This window comes from Poecilia latipinna, unplaced genomic scaffold (assembly GCF_001443285.1).
Source record: "Poecilia latipinna isolate Pla-1442-1.1 unplaced genomic scaffold, P_latipinna-1.0 Scaffold2081, whole genome shotgun sequence".
Taxonomy (NCBI): Eukaryota; Metazoa; Chordata; class Actinopteri; order Cyprinodontiformes; family Poeciliidae; genus Poecilia; species Poecilia latipinna.
In genome coordinates, this window is record NW_015114697.1 from 20,388 (window position 1) to 40,189 (window position 19,802).

General features: G+C 40.4%; 1 protein-coding gene across 1 annotated transcript in view; it reads left to right on the forward strand.

Moving 5' to 3' along the window:
* Nucleotides 1–775: 775 nt before the first annotated feature.
* The window catches only part of LOC106936122 (neuroligin-2-like), a 91,363-nt gene continuing 72,336 nt past the window's right edge, over nucleotides 776–19,802 (forward strand). The window contains exon 1 of the mRNA XM_015016949.1: nucleotides 776–923. Coding sequence (XP_014872435.1) covers nucleotides 803–923 — 121 coding nt within the window. The 5' untranslated portion in view covers nucleotides 776–802. The remainder of the gene's footprint in view (nucleotides 924–19,802) is intronic.

Genomic DNA, 19,802 nt, shown 5'->3' on the forward strand with positions numbered 1-19,802 from the left:
TGAAAAACAAACATGTTTAACCAAAATTCACCAGAAACGGACACACACCTGGAGCTTTTGTTAAAGTTTCATAAGTTTTTTTATTGAAAGATTTATTGGTTTTGTTACTTTATTGAGTTGTCATTTTTGGCCTTAAAATGCAGAAATCTTCACTTACCTTTTATCTTTTGGTTTATCTGGTTTTGTAATTTTTAAATATGAAATGATTGATAATCTGATCAATACTCTTAGTTGACTTACTTTGTTACATAAAGTATTTAATACTTATATGATAAATTTAGCCCATTATGGCCCATAACATCTTAAACAAATTGAATGCTTATTAATTAATCGTTAAGCTAAACTAATTAATCGATAACTTCTTTGTAGAAAACTCCCAAATCTTTTGTTTTTCTAGAGCTTTTCAAACCTGCTGATAATTTTCATTAGCAGCAGCTGGCTGCTTCTTTTCATTTTAAATTCTTTCCCATCCTTAGGGTGTACTTAGTTCTCCCCGTGGGTTTGTTGACAACATTTCTCTTTCATTACTGTCAGTCAGGACTTTTCAGCAAATGTTTTTCTGCAGGCGTCGTGACATTAAAAGGTGCTCCAAGTACATTAAAGATCCATTTTGTAGCACCGACATCCAGTAGGAGGAAAGATTCATTTGTTCGCTCACCTGAACGATTTGCTGTTAATTTATTACAGCCCAACATGTTTGATCAAAACAGGAAGTACAAACATATCTATTGGCTTCTTCGGGCGCTCACCCTTTGTGTGTTTTGTGTGTGCAGATATCCGCGATCGCAGGAAGAAGCCCGTCATGCTGTTCATCCACGGCGGCTCCTACATGGAGGGCACCGGGAACATGTTTGACGCCAGCGTCCTCGCCGCCTACGGCAACGTGATCGTGGTGACCATGAACTACCGACTGGGCGTGCTCGGTGAGCGATCCGTCAAACCCCCTGCGGGCGTTCCCGTCCGTAACAATACACACACACACACACACACACACACACACCAACGCGCTCGTTCGCTTACTTGCTCCCCGTTTGCTCATCAGTTATGTATGAGAACACAGCAGACGGTTTCTCACAGCAGACCAAACATCTTTCATCTGCATTGATTACGCTGATGATGGATGACTTTAATAAAAATGCATCAGTTTAATGACAGCCAGTGCAGACATTGATCATAACTGCTTGTTCTATCAGCAGCTGAATATTTCTTTCTAAAGGCTCTGATTGTGTAATTAAAGAAGTTTGTTGAAGGTTCACTTCAGCAAACTTGTGGTTTCTGGACACTCTTTGTCTTCAAAGGAATGGGATTCCTCCCACATTTCTAATTAGCTTTTAAAATACTTCCAAAAGTCTTTCATGACCTTTGATTAGGACCTTTTAAAGGGGCAGTGTTATGTAAAATTGATATGTTTTAATGTTATATCAAAAACAAAGCTGTAGTGTTGCCGTGATTCTTTAATGCAGCTTTGAGAAATCATTTAATCTCCATGACAGCTGTGGAAAAAGCAGCACTCCCCAGTGACTCGGCTCCTTCAGACTAGCCAGCAGCAATTAGCAAACAGCTGGTGAAACTGAGCATCTACTGAGCTCATCATAGGAGCTACCGCTCAGTGAACTGCTGGTAAAAACTTTGTTAAAGGGTTAATAGAGGAGCCATGTTGTGATGACTTCCTGAAGGCGGAGTTTCAGAAAGAGCAGGGGTTTTTAAAGAGACAGAGTCCCGATTTCAAGGCGTTAAATTAAGAAGTAAAACCTCAGTTTTTATAACAACTGAGGTTAACATAGTCACTTCATTATGCTATCACATGGAAAATACATAATACTTCGCCTTTAAAGTACTATAATAAGTCTGGGAATAAGGAAGGGCAAAAATGTTGCTTGGTTTTGAGTTTTAGATTCACAAGTCAGAACTCAGTCACTCTGAATGCGAGCGTTAGCTCCTGTCGGTAACAATGTTGCTGCTGGTTCAGTTCTAACTCACTAAATATTTAACCTTTAGTGGTCGTCTCATGTTATGACCTTTCAGCTTTAATGCAATAAGGTTCACCAGCTGACATTTGTTTAATACGACCGTGCGCTCGAAGGGCAAATATTCCTGACCTTAAATACACTCTGGCCTCCGCTGCTATCTTTCCATGAAGTGGATTTCATTCTGATATCTATGAAGCAGCTGCATTATCTGCTCGACGGCACCGGTCACAGGAATTGCTTCGTGAGCTGGGATGTAAAGCGGGTCAACAGGATGTGAATCAGACACAGAAATGCTTCTTATAAATAATTTTAACAACACCAATCCCTAAATAGCTGTAAAAGTCTCTCCAAAAAGAGCAGGGATGTTAAAAAGAAAGCCGGGGATACCCCCCGGAGAGTCGTTCAGGACTCGGTTTTGTTGTTCTCGACGTAGAGAGAGGAAAACTGATGGATTGGGGACGTGTGTTGAGGGAGGCTTTACGGGCCAAGCGCTGCAAACAACAAGCAGCCTGCGCCGCTCGATCTCAGATCGGCCGTATGCAAACCGGAGAAGATCCGTCTAGCGGCTCCTCCGCGAGCTCGTCATCTCTTCGCTGGAAGTGCTCGTCTTCCCCGCCCATTTGTTGCTCACCGCAGTCTGTCTCGCTCCATTGAGATCAAGTAATTTAGCTCTGAGAGGAGGAACATGCCTCTGAGGAGGCAGGTGCGAAGCAAAAGAAACTAAGTGCATTAGATATTTCATTAGCTGCAAAGCGAGTGGGCTCCTGGAAGCTGCTTCCAGAAAGAAACAGAGAGCGGAGAAGAAAGAAGCTGCCAGGCTCTGATTTGTTTGGTGCTGCTCTTACATTGTTTTTGCAGCACTTACCCTGCTTTTATAGCGGTGACACATTTTCATTTGCATGCAATTATCCAAAGTGTTTGGTTTGCAGTCCTTCATTATTGAATTCAAAGTTTTTTTTGAAGGAAAATGCCATGTGTAATGTGATTATTAGCGAATGAGTGCAGATGTTGAGATGGTGACGCCGTCAGAGAATCGACCCGTTTCTCAGCCCTGTTCACTGCAAAACATTTGAGTCATATTTAGTTTTGTCTAATATATTCTACTCTTTAAGTCAAATAAATCTAGTGAGTTTTAGATCTCGAACCTAAATGCGTGAGTTTGCGAAAGACAAACTTAGAGTAATAAAGTTGTGATAACTTTTTGTTAATTTTCAGGTTAACACTTAAAATAAGCGCCATGTTTTTGTATCCTGAGATGGAAGTGTGTTGTTGATCTGACTCTTGTGTTTTATTAGATTAAATGTTTATTTTAATGTCCTTTTCACACTAAATGCTTCTGAGCTGAATTCGTTGTGATGTTTAATAAAAGTCATTGTTAGATCAGAAATTTTCTTCATACAGTTTGAAACAAGAATTTAAATTATTCTAAATGAAAGTAATTGGTTATTTTTAACTTGATATTGTGAGTAAAATAATACAGAAATGCGTCTCTTTAACGAGGTGAGGGCAGATTTTTTTCTTGCCTTTTGTGAAATAATTGTTTGGTTTAAATTGCAGCATTAAGTTAAAACTCACAATTCAAGATTAATGAACTTAAAAAAAACAATGTTTAGACGACTCGTCTCTTGTTGTTAAATCAACTTCATGAGCTTTAATGTCTGAGTTAAAACAAAAAACTATTTTCTCAAATTGCATTTTCAAGGCAGCAGGTGGACTTTCACTTTCAAGTTAAACCACTTTGAAATGTTTTACAGTGTTTGCCATGGAGGAAGCTGCGGCTGTTCAAGCTGAGATTTCTATCAGAACCTGCTAACTTATTATTACCCCTTATAAATAATTCTGTCTACTTTTAAGTGATTTGAAGGTTTTTGTTTGATACTGTTGTTGATTTTCCTCAACAAACATGCAAAAGGTTGTATTTTCTGCCAAATCTTCCAAAGTTTTGGCTGTGATTGTAGGCTGGGGCTGAATGGAAATGAAAACACAGTCAGATGTGACAAAGCGTTTCAGTTCAATTCTTCCTTTTAAAGACAGCTTTGTTGGTTTTCAATGCTTGTTGGATGACATCCACATTTTGCTTGTTTATGCAAACAGATCCAGATCGTTGTGAACGTTTTTCACATTTTACTGTTTAAAACCGCGGATGTTTCAGTTTTATCACTGTAGGAAACCTGAAATTCAGAATGGGGCCAAAATGATTTGCTTGATTGCCGGGCTCAGGCTTTTGCGGCGCGTTTAATAAGCCAGCAATGCAACGCACAGAAAGCCAAACAGCATAAAGTTGTGTTAATCTACTTATTACAGTCTAAATAGGGGAGTTGGCAGCTTTTATTGAAGAGGAAAGAAGGGAAGTAAGATGCCGACGTTTACTGGAGCAGCACACGATAAATGCTCCTGCTCTATCCTATCAATCACATATTCTAGATGATTTGTACTTGTCTTAATGTTTACAAGACGTTGAGCAAAAGCTTACTCAAATTATGGTCTAAAAACCAAGCAAGTAAAGTTGTAATTAAAGTAATATGTCGGATTTACTTTCTGAATTTTGGAACAGTAACAGTCGTTGGTTGATCTGCTCAACGTAGAGAGAAACCTCCTGAGCAGAATGAAACCTGGAGTTGTTGCTACGTCAAAACGTGCAGCAGTGTCAGTAAGAGACTGCTGTCTTTTTTAGGAACTTACATCCAACACGCCTTTAATGCCTTCTGCTCCTTTGAAATTACTTCCCAAACCACAGGAATGAAACGTTATTGCATGAAGTCAGAAGACGGCATCGTTTGTTTCAGGGTTCTGTCGATACTTTAATCCATTTGTGGCTGATGCTAATTGCCACTAAATGTGTTGATGAGACAGATTTCCTCCACAGAACTCAGTCATGCAGATTTTAGAGTTTCTCTTTATGAGGTTTGCAGTAATCCTAAAGAAAAAGAGAAACTGATTGCAAAACGTCTTAAAAACATAAATCCCTAAAAACATCCAGTTCCTCTACGTGCCTTTCCGAGAACATTCAGACTTCATGCAGAGATTTGAACTCTCAACCTTTTAGCTGCAAGGCAGGAGTCCCACCTTCCAGCTGCATCTTATCATGATGAGCAGATTTATGCAGTACGATCTGCAGCATGAATTACTTCCCTTGCAGATTCCTAACGTTTTCAGCAGAGACTCAGCGACAGTCCTTCAACACGTTCTTTAAGTCAAGGAGAAAGCAAATTGAGAGGCCGACTTTGTTATTTGCATGCAAAGACACAGCCAGCTCTATCTTCCAAATACGAGAGCCATCCAGAGCAATTTGGCTCTGATTGGGAGAAATGTGAGTAATCTTTCACCCCCATGCATCCTGTATGTGATGGATTCCATTTTCCTTTGACAGAGACAGAGGAGTCAGTGTGTGAGGGGTTGGAAATGTGCATTTTGTGTGTGTTGTGGTTTTCTTTGAGCACGTGTGGCGGCGCGAACTCATGCATATCAATGTCCGCGCTGCAGATACGCCATGTGACGGTTTCTGCTGTTTGCCGTTCTTGCCTCAGCAATCCGACATGCCGATTTGGAAAGGCGAGGCAGGAACTGTTGATACAGGCGTGAGAAAACTCACACCAAATGAATGGTGGCTATTTAGTGTTTACAGACAGACAGAAATCTAACCACGTTGTGTTAGAGAGTCGTGGCCGTCGAGTATCAGTCTTAAACCGAATGCAATCACTGTGTCTGTAAAGTTCATTAATTTAGAGATTTAAACTCACTGCAGATTTTCTATTGACGAGAATGATTAATTGGACAAAATCTCAGGGTGCTGCTAATGATACTCTGAATATCAAGATGTGTTTTATAGCAGCCCAAACTTTGGTTTCAAACCCAAAACGTTACGTTAGAAACTCGTGACTCCAACTTCTACAAGTAAGGAAAACAGATGCTTTTGATACCACAAGTATCGATATATTACATAATGTTTGTGATTTGTTGCAACACTTTTTGGTTTCAATCTCATGTTTTTAAAAAATGTTTCTTAAGAACCACTGTTTTAAATCTGAAACAGTTTGTGTTTGTAAATGTGTCAATAAAAATTATTTTATTATTACAATTTCTAGACTTTAGGTCAAAGGTCAATGGCCTGAATCCAAATAAATTCAGACGGTCGATGTTTGTGTATTTGGTGAACTTGGACAAACTGAATCCTGTTGTGAAGAGAAAAAATGTTTTTTTCTTTTTTATTAAACTCAAATTAAGAAAAAAGTAATTTTTTCCACATAACCATTAAGTAATAATTCTCCAAAGATGTCAACACTATTATTTTTATTATTATGTAACTTTAAATGAAAGGAAAACCTGGAATGAAAGAAAAGACCATGCTCTGAAAAAACCCACTTAACCTTTCTGACGGAAACACCAAGGACAGATTTACAACAAATCTGCCAAAACATCTGTTTCTGGGAAGCCGCCTCCGCTTCGCATCACGTCTCCAAGCAGCAGACAAACCAGACCTTCAGCAGACCCTCACCCTGTTCATGCAGCCAGATGAAACCAGTTCCTCTCCCAGCTGTATGCTGGGCAAAGTGGGATCAGCCAGAAAACCAACAGCAACTTAAACAAAGGGAGAAAGATTCACTGACTAGAGCAGCACGTGTCATTTCTGTAAAAAAGTTTATCTAAATTTGATTTATATGCTTGAAAAAACTTTTTATTAACACACTGATCAGTACCATTTATGCACAGCAGGGCTTTACTTCAACTGTGTTGTTCTGAATTAAAAAGATAACAAGATGGAAGATGGGATTTTCACTATTTCAGTATTTTGACAGCATTAAGTTCTTCAGCCTCTAGTAAAACGTCTGCATATGCATAACAAATACAGCTGGAAATGATTTCACAAGCAGCATTTCCACTGACCACACAGTTCCACAGTTTGACATTTTGAAACTACATTTGCTTAAAGGAAACACAAACATTTTGAAAAAACTCCTAGTGTTTTTTTGGCCATATTGAAATTATTTTATTTTGAAAAACTGCAATGGAAACACCTTGTCAGTCACATGATCAACAACCGAATGTTGTTGGTGCAAACCGCGAGGAAGACGATGCGGTGTGTTTTCTAATTCGTTATCTCATGAACAAACTCATTCAAACTTATTTTTTATTTAATAGAAACACCACAATTGCAAAATTGTGTTTTTTCTACATTAGCATAATATTGAAAACAGTTTTGTGTGCATTTATAATGCAAACACGGCTATTGTGTGTTTATTTCTCCATTTATTCATCTTATTCATTGTTAAATTTCCAGTTTGTTTTAATTTAAATTTCTTTAAGCGTCTAAGGACAAGTTTAGGCAACCAGTTGTGTTCCTTACTTGAATAGGTTAAGAGGTTTAGATTAAATTTAAACGTTTCTAGATAACGAGTCAGCAACATTTTCAATTCTAAAGTCCACTTTTTCCTTCACAGCTACACGGAAAATAGCCTAGAGCAGCAAAACACAAGATTTTATAAGAAAACGAAGCTACAAATCATTTAATTTGTCAGATTTTAGAAGAAAGTTGGTGATCCTGGGTTCAATTCCCGACACTTTTCTTCTCCTCTACTATGTCTGGTAAGGCTCAATAAAGCCACTGGAGTCTTAAAATCTTTAAAAATGAGGCAGAATTAGTGATCCACTTCTATAAATAAGGAAAGTTAGGTAGCTCTCTTTAATATGTAAAGCTCTTGGTTTGAAACTAAAAAGAATCATCAACTTTCTTGTCAATTCCTTGTACCAGTGATGTTGTGTAATTACGCTTCATCGCTTCACGTTAAATTTATCTTAAGGCCTTTATTGCATCTTTAGTGCGAGTGCCAGTAAGTGTGCAGGAAGCTGTAACGCGAAAAGCAGCATTAATAAAAGTAATAAAAAACTGGGAAACCACAGCCAAACCTTCCCCACTCAGACTTCACCCTTCAGAATAAAAGCTTCTCATTCCACAGATTTCTGCTCTTCCTCCACTTTCACCTCCAAATATCCTCTTTTTTTTTCACTCTTACCAACGGGGGTTCAGGCTTGTCCTACTTACTTGAAAATCCTCCTTGATCTTCGTCCAGAAATCGTCAGACCTTCCCCCTTTATCCTTCCCGTCTTACCTTTAGTACTTTCACAAAGTAATTAAACTATTTGGAACCCAAAGTTTGCACACTGTAGTCAAAAAGCGAGTTATAAAGGATTTATAAATGCTTCTGTCTGGATGGAATAGCTGCATTACCTTTTTAAATACGGAAGATCTGAGTTTAATATTTGATTTTGAATATTTTGCCTAAATATTCAGGGTTGTTCTCTAAGATAATAAAAATATACCTTTGGCTTTTGGCTTCTCCCTCTATCATCTAATAACAACGTCATGACTTCATAAACACTTACATGCATTTTAACAGACACATTTTATGCAGCTATCGGTAATAAAAACATGCAGAAACAGTTACCCTGCTGATTTGTTCTCGTTGTGATCGTTGCGTCAGTGATTGCAGCTGCTCCAACATGTCCTCCAGTTCCCCTTTCTTCCCGTTAATTGTATTTTTTTGAAGGCGCTGCAGCCTCATCACAGCTCTGCCTCCAAGCGCAGCCTGCAGGCTTTCACAAGCCTCCGAACCCGACTGGATCTTTCATCTTTACAAGCTGGAGACGGAGTTCACAATCGCTGTTAGGGGTCATTTTGATGATAGTAATAATAACACGAGTACGAATTAGCACAAGACTGATAATAAATGCTAATTATATTCATCGTTTCTAGACATCCAAGGAAGTCAATTAAGGACAAATTGATAATACAGGCACTCATGAACATAGTCAACACAGTGTAAATAAATACAAAAATGAAATATTAAAAGCAATATTAAAAATGTTTGCTTTGGAGCAAAAAAAAATACAGGGTTGTAAATTTGATGCATTGATGAAGATTAATTTAACAGAATCCGCCTGTATCGTCTTTTCTTGCAGAAAATGCTCCACTTCATGTAAGTTTCATGGACGTTAAAGTATCTTATATCATCTCAGAGGTTTCCAAAGACGAGGCGCCACTCGACAGGCGGAACAGTAACAATATACAGAAGAGAGACTTGAAAGTTGGAATCGATATTGCATTTCACAGGGAAGTTGTTGGAGGATGGGAGTCGCAGCATCAAGCAGCTGCGTTTTGCACCAGCTGAAGTCTGTCTGGTTGACGGAGGAGGAAATGGTTCAACCAGAACATGTTCGCCTGCATCTACAGCTGCTTGTTTTACTGAGAGTGAGAACGGGAAGGACGGCGCTTTCCTGGTTCTCAAAATCTGAGGCGCTAACAAGAAGGACGCACGAACTCATAACCTTATTTATTGGCAATAAATCGAGAGCATTTTAACAAGTTTTTCCAAAACAGATTTTGTTCTCTGTTTGATCACACAACTCAACAATTAAAGTCATATTAGTTGCTTTCCCCTGGAAAAATTACATATAATCTAAGAAAAAACATACAAAATCTTTTTGAAGATTTGGGATCCTTGCCTGCTTCATCTAGATGCGTCTCTTGCCTCAAATATTAAACATCAGGTTTCTTTTTCAGTTCATATTTGTCACATTGTGCATTAAACCCTTTTAATAACCTTTCATTTTATTATAGTTATTATATTTAGTGGGAAGGGATTGGAGTTTATAAACGGTATTGTTTGACTTGTTGATTGTACTGCATGTCTTATTCTGTATAAAATCATAAATAAAATAATCAAAAAAAAGGGAATTAAAGTCATATTTCCTAAAAGTGTGACAAAGACATATGTAAAAATAAGAAACAGAAGGGGGCCTAGTAATAAGCCTTGGGGAATGCCACTAACAGCAGCCGAGGCTGGTGATCACAGCTTTTTTTACAGACTTGTATGATTTATTTTAGCAGTTATTTTGCTCTCACAGTGTGAGAAATCACATTTTCCTTCTCTTCCTGTTTCTTTGACTAACTATCAATTTTAACCCCACTTTTTATTACTCATTTTCTGCTCTAGCAGAAGAAAAAACCAGAAAATGAACGTAATGTGTGAGTCGTACTGAGCTGGATGTTCATCAAGCGTGAAAGTTGTGTGTGTATTTGATGGAGCATGCATTTGAAAACTTAAGGCCAACCAACGGACCCAAAGCGCGTGGCGGTAATTGAGTTTGCGTGAATCTAAACCCCAGTCTTCATTTCCATCTGGCTTACTGAGGGAGGTGGTATTTCGCCCGCCTGTCTGTTTCTGCTGGCATCCTCACAAACAGCTGCATCTGCAGCCCTGCTGGCATCACGCAAATGTTACCCATCACAGCGACGCTCAGACGGCGGGACCCGCTTCGTTCTGTCCATATGCGAATTTAGAAAAATACAGAGAAAAGGCGAGTTTGGAGGGAGGAAGCGGAGAGCAGCAGGCGGTCTCTGTGGGGAATTTGGTGGATTTAAATATGTAATGAAAAGCTTTACCAGGCCACTGAGCACTTGACCTTGGCTTGGCTGCCGTAGCGACAGGGAGGCTTACAGTTCAGACGTCACCTCCGCTCCTGCGAGGTTTTGTACGTGCCGCCTCTTCTGATGCGGGACATGAAAGTGAGAGCTTGCATTCATTCAGACATTAGCGGTGAGCGCTGAAGCTTCGGCATACAGCGCTTGTGATCATAAGCAAGATACACACAGCATGGAACGAGAGATGAGACGAGAGCGAGGGCAGAGAGCAAAAGGAGAGGGAGGGGAGGAGGACGGAGGATGGAGGGGGGGGGTCTCAGTTTGCCTGTGATGCTAAAAATAAAACCTGCAGAGCCGCTTTCTGAACATGCAGACACACACACACACACACACACACACACACACACGCACAGCAGCCGTGCATGTTCTGTAACGTTTGCACTGCATGCTGCAGAGATCTTCTGCAGCAATGCAACCGGCTTTTGAACACCGACTGCACACACACACACACACATGTGACTTCAGGAATCCTCAACGTTACTATGACACACACACACACACACACACACACACACACACATTGTTATTTTCCTATCGGTATTCAAGGAGTGTGAATGTGAGAAATGCCTGCTCAAGGCTTCGGTGGGGGGTCTCTAATGTGCGCGCGAGGGGAAATCAGGATGAAACGTGACCTGACGGGACCAGAGAAGATATTAAGACACACACCGACACACACACGCGCGCCTCCACCGAAGACACACACACACACACACACTGTTCTCAGTCTCCATAGCAACCCTCGACAGAATTGATGAGCACAGTCCTATTGACTCATTGTGAGGAGGGTGGAAGGAGGACTGCGGTGTCTTAAGAGTGCGAGTGTGTGTGTGTGTGCGGGGTGCTGCGGAGTGTGACTTTGAGAACGAGGACAGGCTGCTCTACTCCACCCCGAGAGGTGATTAGCACGTCAGCCGGCCTTCGTCACACACGTGCGATCCCATGAGCAGGTGAAGTTCACACGCCGACTCGCTCAGTGACCGTTTTTTCTTTCATACGTTTGACTCTCTGGATCAAAATCCAACTGTGTAAATCATCCGTTCTCCTTTGGACCAGCCTGGTTTCTTCTTTGCTTCCTCCTATAGTTTTACTCCTCTGGCTCAGGAAACCCTCACATCAGTGTTTCATGCTGAATGTAAGGAGAACATGGATGAAAGGGTTTCAGCCCGTCCCTGTGGATGGACAAAACCCTTCACACGGGAATATTCAAAGCTGATCGTCTTCAAACTCTTCTTGAATCATGTTGTTTATTCTGTTTTTATTTTCTTCTAATCTTTACAAGGTAAAATGCTTGTAAAGTCCTTGTAGAGGCGCTTTTTTACTTTGAAAGTGATGCCCTAAATGTAATCTTTAATGTTATTTTTAACTCGGTTAAAACATCCACATGATTCTTTCTCCTCTTGATCTTTATGGCGTAGAGTTTGAGTTTGTAGCAGTAGTTACTCACGAGTCTATTTGGTCTGATCGATTTTACTCACTTTTAGGTTTAATCTGCCTGATTAATCTGCCCTGTCACTGCTGGACATCGTTATCTTATCTGACAGGACCGTTTTGCAAAGAATGACATTTGTTTTGGTTCTGAGTGAATTAAATAGACCTACATTTAAATCAAACCTGCTTGTAAAGTATCTTGTGTTGCTATAAATACACACAGACTACTTAAAATGACCAGTTTCTCAGATTTTACTCTTTGTAGGATTATGTTTGAGTAAAATGAACATTGTTCTTTTATTCTATAAACTAATGACAACATGTCTGAAATTTCAAGCAAAAATTTAATATCTTTTAGCAGAAAATGAGAAATGGTCAGAATAAGAAAAAAAGAAAGATCCAGTGCTTTCACATCTCAAATAATGCAAAGAAAACAAGTTCATATTGATTTAGAAACAACAATAGTAATGTTTTAACTCAGGAAGAGATCAGAAATCGATATTTGATGGAGAAATCAGGAGGTTTTCAGTGCAGTTGGTTCTTTGTTTTGTTTCCAGAGCCGTATTTTTATCGAGGCGCCATCGTTGCATGCCGAGATCAGGACCGACTCGCTGACTCTTCTCCAGCAGGGCGGATGCAGATATAAGAGAGCATAATTCAAAATAAGCTTTAAATTTTGATGATTTAGACATGAGTTAGAGAGTATTTTACTGGTAGAATTAAAACGCTGTTTAAACTTTTATACAGAGGTGTTAAAGTCAGTCAAACGGAAACAGAGTTTTCCCGTTTTTCACCACAGGGTGGCTGAACTCCTGCGTTTTGGTGGGATGGATGAAGTGAATCGAATTAAACTGAATTCAAAGATGTTTAAGTTTCATAGTTAAAGTAAAATGAAAAGACAAAGCCAGACGGAAGATGTAGCAGGTCTATTTATAACATAAAAGTTTTAATAAATGGAAATCAAAGCAGACTGAAAACATGGTTTATGTTAGTTTTTTTTTTTAAAGTAAGCAGTCAGATCTTGTGGTAAAGTATATAACACACACACACACACACACACACACACACACACACAGAAAACAAAACGTAGCTTCTGTTGAGCTGTGATTAAGTTTGTCTGCTCTGAGCTGCTGCACAAATATAAATACTTAATAGGAGCAGGATTCAGTAGAAGAGGACTATTTATGAATTTAAATGTCTCATTCTGAAGCAACAAAACCCAAACTGCTCTCCAGTAGAGAGAAAATATGTTTGTGAACATTATGCACGCCCGCATCATTAAGTCCCATAAAATTCTCCCTCTTCTGTCCTCGTTTGTTCACGTCTCTTGTTCCCTCTGACTGTTTCGTGCGTCGTAGCTCCCTCTGTCCCGCTCCTTTCCACTTGATTTGCTGTGGGTGCTCTTATAAAAAAAAAACTGACTAATGGGGCAGATTATGCTGATGTATGTTTCACATGTCAAACAATCAGCTTTGTAAGTGAGAAACCATGGGCTGGTAATGGCTGCGGATGGATCATCATTACAGCGAGATGACAGGCGTTTGAATCACGGCTCGGCTCTACGGGGCGAACTGGGAGCCTCGCTTCTCCCATGGGGGACAGCGGTGTTGTTTTGGGAGCCAGAATAGCATCCCCAGTGTGTCTGAACGTTCGTACTGGCACCCATAAAGACAGGCTGTCAGCGAGCGCACACACTGCAGGAAAAAAAATGGGAAAGCAGTTGGAATTAGTATGCGAGGTCTGCCGCGACGCTCGGTGCTGTTTGTGTTCGCCTTTGAGCTCTGTTTGGATCAGCCAACATAAAGACGTAATAATTAACATATGGCATGATTCTACATTTATGTTTCTCTGCTCTGTTAGCGCCGTGTTGGTTTCTCTGATGCTCTGTTCAAACGGGAACATTTGCTTGGACGGCAGCAGCAGATAAATCCCTTTTGATTTGAGTTTTGTGCTACTTGAGTGATTTTCTTGCTTTTCCTCCCGGCGGATCTCAGTATTCCTGAAAGAAATGCTCCGAATGAACAAAAGGAAGGGAAGTCTGAGTTCATTTTTTCTGCAAATTGTTTAATTTGTTCGGCTTCTCCTAAAGCGACAAACATATTGGTGAACAAAACAGCAGCGAGGCACTTTGTACAATTTGTGTTTTCTTTTTCCCTTTCAAGCCTAATGTACTGGATTGTTTTCATGCCGTTTGCTATAATTACGCAGCATGAATATTTAAAGTTGAATATTGTTGCTATTAGACGTTGATCCTTACACAAAATTACACAATTTAGTATTTTATTTTATAGTTGTAGGTTATTTGTTTCCATTTTTAAAGTAAGAATGTCAAAGCTTAATATGAACTTAGATATTCCTGCAGTAGGCAGATGGATTTATGGATGATCCGAAAATAACAACCGTCTTCTTATTCTAGACGCATCCAATCATCCCCACAGCATCATCTTACCTCCACCGTGTTTTATGATTTGATAAAGTCTTGTTTCTCCGCTTCTTGTTGTCAAAAATATTAAGGTTATATTCATATTGGATCATTTGTTTGAAGACTTTCATCTCAAGTAGGCATGGCACTGCAGTTGAAGGATGGATGGAGAGTTAAGTGTGCAAATAGCGTAGAAATCCTGCAACATTTTCTTTTTGTAAAAGCAGCTAATCGTCCCTGCAGCGTGATCAGGCCCCCAGTCTCGTTCCCTGCTTTTTGTTATCTGATCCTAATAAATTGGAATCAAAAATATAAAGCCTATCTTCACGTCTGATCATTTATTTGAAAACTTTTAGTGTGTCGCCCTCCAGTCTGACACTAATCTGTAAAGCAGGCTGGATGGAGCAGCTCAGGTTTATTTTCCATACACTTATTCTGAAAACAGCGGGAGCAAAGTCTAGACACACAACAGATTTTTTTTCTGAATCAGAAAATCAACAGGGTGTTCATGTATCCTTAAAAGGTCTGAAATTAATTTATCTAAGTTTTAAGGCCTTAAAATGCCATACATTCATATTTAAAATGTAAGTAGGCCTTAAATAGACTAATCATAGGTCTTAAATCTAATTGTGGCAGGACCATTCAATCTTTAGCTGGTATTTTTTTTTCTTGTAGGACGTTTTAGTCAGACAAAAGTTAATGCAGACATCTTCACTGGTTTTTGTGACTTGAGACGGTCTGTAGCTAACTGCTAATATACCATTGCTAGCTAGCTTTTCTTTGCATCTGTCATGGGTAACTGCAAATGTATCACTTGTTGGATGGGTGATGTTCATTTTTGTCACTGGATTGCTTCTGTCCATATGAGCCACCCCCCTATAGTTGTAGTTTTTTCAGTCTTAAATTTCATTTAAACAGGAATCAAAAAGGTCTTAAAAATCTTAAATTTCACTTGGTGAAACCTGCAGATATCCTGATTAAAAATAATCACTTTTAATGCAACTTTTAGAGCAACTTTGCATTAAAAGTGTCATTATTTACTGAATGACACTTCATGAGTCATAAACATTCATAAAGACTCCTTTATGTTCATGACAGGTGTTGTCATGTTTATCACAGTGCCGTGTCAGTCTTATGCACACCCCTTCAAATAGTGTTACCAAACAATCTAATCAAATTTCAGCCTTCAGACTGTAATGACCCCGTCTGTCACAAGCTTTTTTTATACCATTTCCCCCATATTTATCAATGGGCCACAGACAGATGTGAAGTGGGAACAATGGAGCTGATTTTCACAAGTGTATAATTATGAGGAAAAGTGGGGATGTTTTCCCCATAGTGCTGATATTCCAGTATTTGCTAATGCTCTCCAATACACTTTGCTTTACAAGCCTCACCTGTGAAAACACGACAGAATGTAGAGAACAAAAAAACTACGAGGCAAAAATATTCCCCAGAGCAAAACAGGATTATTTTACCTCCACTTTCCATGGATTTTAACCTGGGACACAGCTGGACGCCGATCTCTGCTAACCCTGACTATTTCAGGCTTTTACCTCGACATTACTGCTGCATTAACCTATCAAATCTACCTGCCTCTACACCTGAGGCCAGCACAGCGAGAGAGAGAGAGAGTGAGTCATGTGAGATTCCTGCCGGCGATCTGAATAGTAATGCAAATCATTTGCATTTGACGAATGATGGGGTCAAGGACAGGGCTGCTTTATGTCGAGGGCATTGTTGGTCCATGCAGCTCTGATTGACGGGACAGGGGTGGATAAGGTGAAACGACAACTGGCTGTCGCACACATAATAAGATGAGACAGCACAGGACTTCAGGAGGGGGAGCTGGACGGATCAAACAACAAACAGGGAGCCCTGGGAGAGAAGTGAGAAAAGGTAGTCACTCATCTGTGGACGTTGCTCTCCTCTACGCACACATAAGTGCCAAACATGGGCCGATTATAGTAACTGGCTGGCCCTGCAGCAGATGCTGCAAGCGGAGTGGGAGCCAGGCTACACCTGCTCTCCTCCGCCTGCTGCTCCTTTACCTCCAAAACACACGCAGCTTCTGCTTCTTCCCTCCTCACACAGCCAGATCACTTCACGGCCAGAAAATCCACTTTCTCTGCACACAGAGAAGCACAAAGGTCACGTCATGAAGCGTGAGGAACTGTTATCAAGACCACTTTAAAGCATTTCAAGGAAGTCTTTCTTTGTACTACAAGGAAGATGTAGGGCACGTAAAATCAGAGAGCGGGGTCAGCGGACGCTCAGACTCATAGGATTGAGATTTTGCCACTGTCTGTAAAGTCACTAGTTACGAACCTCCAAGCTTCATGTAGTCTTCAGATGAAGATAAGAACAGAGGACAAAGAGTATCTGAGGTTTTTAAAACACGCTGGACTTTGGATTAGTTCAGACAAATGGTTTGGTAAATATTTCCTGACATTTCAGTAGACGAGTGTGAGGTTGGAAGTTGCCAGAAGAACGGCATTGCCTCAAGGCATTGAGTCAAAAGTTTTATAAAGAGGAGATTACAGACTGGGTCTGTTTTTAAGGACTTGTGGTCTGGTCTATTGTTTCAGTGACCTGAACGTTAAATCCGTCAGGATACCAAGACGTGTTATGTGTCCGACTGTGGGAACAGTTTGCTGACTGACCCAAGACTTCAAGCAAAACCTACAAACCTGGATGACTAGGTGTGGACCTTGAGTGGATGGGACACCTTTTGGCTGAATTTGTTGCTAAAGCCCCAACATAATCTGGCGTACTTCACGCTGCGATGATCTGAGGCAGACTCAAGGTGGTAAGGATGATAAAGTTGAGACTCAGCTCAAAGAGGTGCAAGGATGAGCAGTGATGGGTGGAGAAGAATCAGGACCAGGCACCAAACGGGGTCTTCAGTCTTGGTAGTTTCCATTCAGATTGAGATTAAGGAATAATCATGAGAAATGTAGGCAGTAGGAGGTTGCGATCAGAGTCTGAGCATTACTCCCGAGAATGCAGCAGCCTATAGTGTCTAACCTCAGATATTCACTTCTGGTCGGATGGTCAAACATTCCCTCTAGCACCAAACCATGTGGAAATCCTTTCCAGAAGAGTTGAAGCTGCTGTTTCCTCAAATGGTATTAAGCTATTATATAAGAGCCATCATACTGAGATTGGGATGTAATTAAAGTCCATGCGTGTGCAAAAGGCAAGTGACCCTATACTGTCTGTGTCTATAAGCAGACTAAATGCTGAATAAACAGCAGCAGTTATACTAAAAGCATTAAATGACAGTACAAGGAAGTCTGAGTGTTTGAAGCCAAATACAGTGACACAGATTTTGCCTTTTGTACATGAATTACCAGCTATTTTACGCTCTACCTTTCGTACATGAAGTGGATTTCCTATGAGCCTGAATCCCTTCTCTAGCCCTGCTGAACTGTTGTGAACATCTACTTTCCTCTTCCAGCTCCTCGAAGCACCTGCAGTTTTAATTGACAGCCTCACACGTCGGAGGAATTGCACTCATTTCCCTGCTAAGCACTTCGGATGTGTATGTATAGGTGTGTGTAGGGGGTCTAAGTATTATCCACCTGCGCTCCTCCAGCTCTCCTCCCCTGACGGAGGATGAAGAGGTATGGGCATCTCATTAAGAGCTGCTGGAGCTAATTAACAAATTAATCAGCCTATGCAGAGGCACCAACCCCCGGCACCAATCAGCCGGACTCAAACGAGCCGCGCTCACTAGCCCAAAGGGAAGGCAGCGCTTCTTTTCTGCAGGCCTGACACGCACACGTCTGAACTAAAACAAAGGCAGCTGATGATAATGAGCGTTTATTTGTTCCTCAAACGCCGCCGTGGTGGATGGATGCTTGCGGGTGCACAGGCACAGACACGCCGAACGTAGTTAATATTTTCCTTTGCTTCGCCGCTGCAGTCTGCTCAGCTGTGGAGTGCAGCAGATGGTGCGTCTAAAGTGGTGCCGCAACAAGCCTGAGCTGAGCTCCTGTGTCAGAATGAGCCTTTTTTTTTTTATTTTCCCCTGCATGGTGCGTTTCTGCCGATACACTTGTTGAACGCAACACCCTCAAAGCACATGATACGATTCACAGGTCTTACAGCTACAGCATAGATACCAGTCTCTTTTAAGATCTCACATTACAAGCTTAAATTTACTGGACTAATTAAAATTCAATGCTTTCAAACTGGAGGACAACATGAAGGAATGAGGGAGAGAGAATGTCTGCTATTCCTGTGCATACAGTTGCACATTTGCCTGCATACCCCTCAAAGGCATTTTACACCCTATGATGTAGCCTCTGCTTGTTATACTTTAATGTTTGAACTTTACTTACAAGCATTTCTCTATAAAAGCAGACTTTTGAATTAGAAATGACCATGGAGGATACTTTATCCTCTGACACAAAATCAAGGAGCTGCAGATCCAATCAGCCAGGTAAAGCCTTGCAGCAAACAGCTAACTGTTTTGCAAACAACCCTTGTTTAATTATTGATTAAACCATTAACACATGCACCATGTCTTACATTTTGATAAAATCATTAATTTAGCAATTCAGTCTATTGAACGAATGGGTTGTGGTTCTCTGTGATTCTCACCGGCCTTTTTGGACCCGCCTCGTCTTTCTTGCCTCGTCTTGTCTGTTGCAACATTCACATGACATTTATCTGGGCTGTGTGGCACTGGGGAGTTTGTAAAAACATGTTGCATCTAAACATGTGATGCTCATGCTAGATAATTCTCTACATGTCTTAAATAAACTCTTTTTCAGTTTGGTTGAGCTGGAGATGCAATCATACATGCAACATTACCAGATGTGAAGATATCACACTTTAATCAGTTTAGACAGAGTCTCTATATGCCTCTGCAATTAAGGACAGGCACAAGATAATGTAAAAAAAATATAAAGAAGTTTATTTAAAAAAAATACTTAATACTCCTTGTAGTATCCCACAGCTACCAGTAGGTGGTGCTAATTCAAGAAGTAGGTTTTTAGCTTCCATGGGGCGTTTAAGAGCAGTGGGACTTTTTAGGCACCTGCTAACAGCAGTGCAAGTGAACCAACATCCTTTCTGCCTTTGGAGGGGACTGGCAAACGAAAAGTTTAGGATTTTTTTTACTTCAGCTTCTGCCTAAGACATGTTGACGTGCTCATGGCCAATGCACTTAACCTTAATTTGCCTGTCGATCTTTGTGTTGGTGTATGAATGTGTGCGAATGGCTAAATATAGCTGTAGTGAAAGCACTTTAAATGGCCAGTATGATTGGAAAATCACAGTGTAGCTTCAATCCATTTACCCTCTACAGGTTTGCATGCATAAGAAACTATGCATGATTATGTGTTGCAAACTTTAAATTCATTTGCAAAGAATTTATCATCCCTGTGGATTTCACTCTGTACAAAACAAAATTCTGGCATTCTATAAAACAGGGGTGTCAAACTCAATTTCACCGAGGGCCACTTCTGCATATTGGCCCCCCTCAACGGGCCAC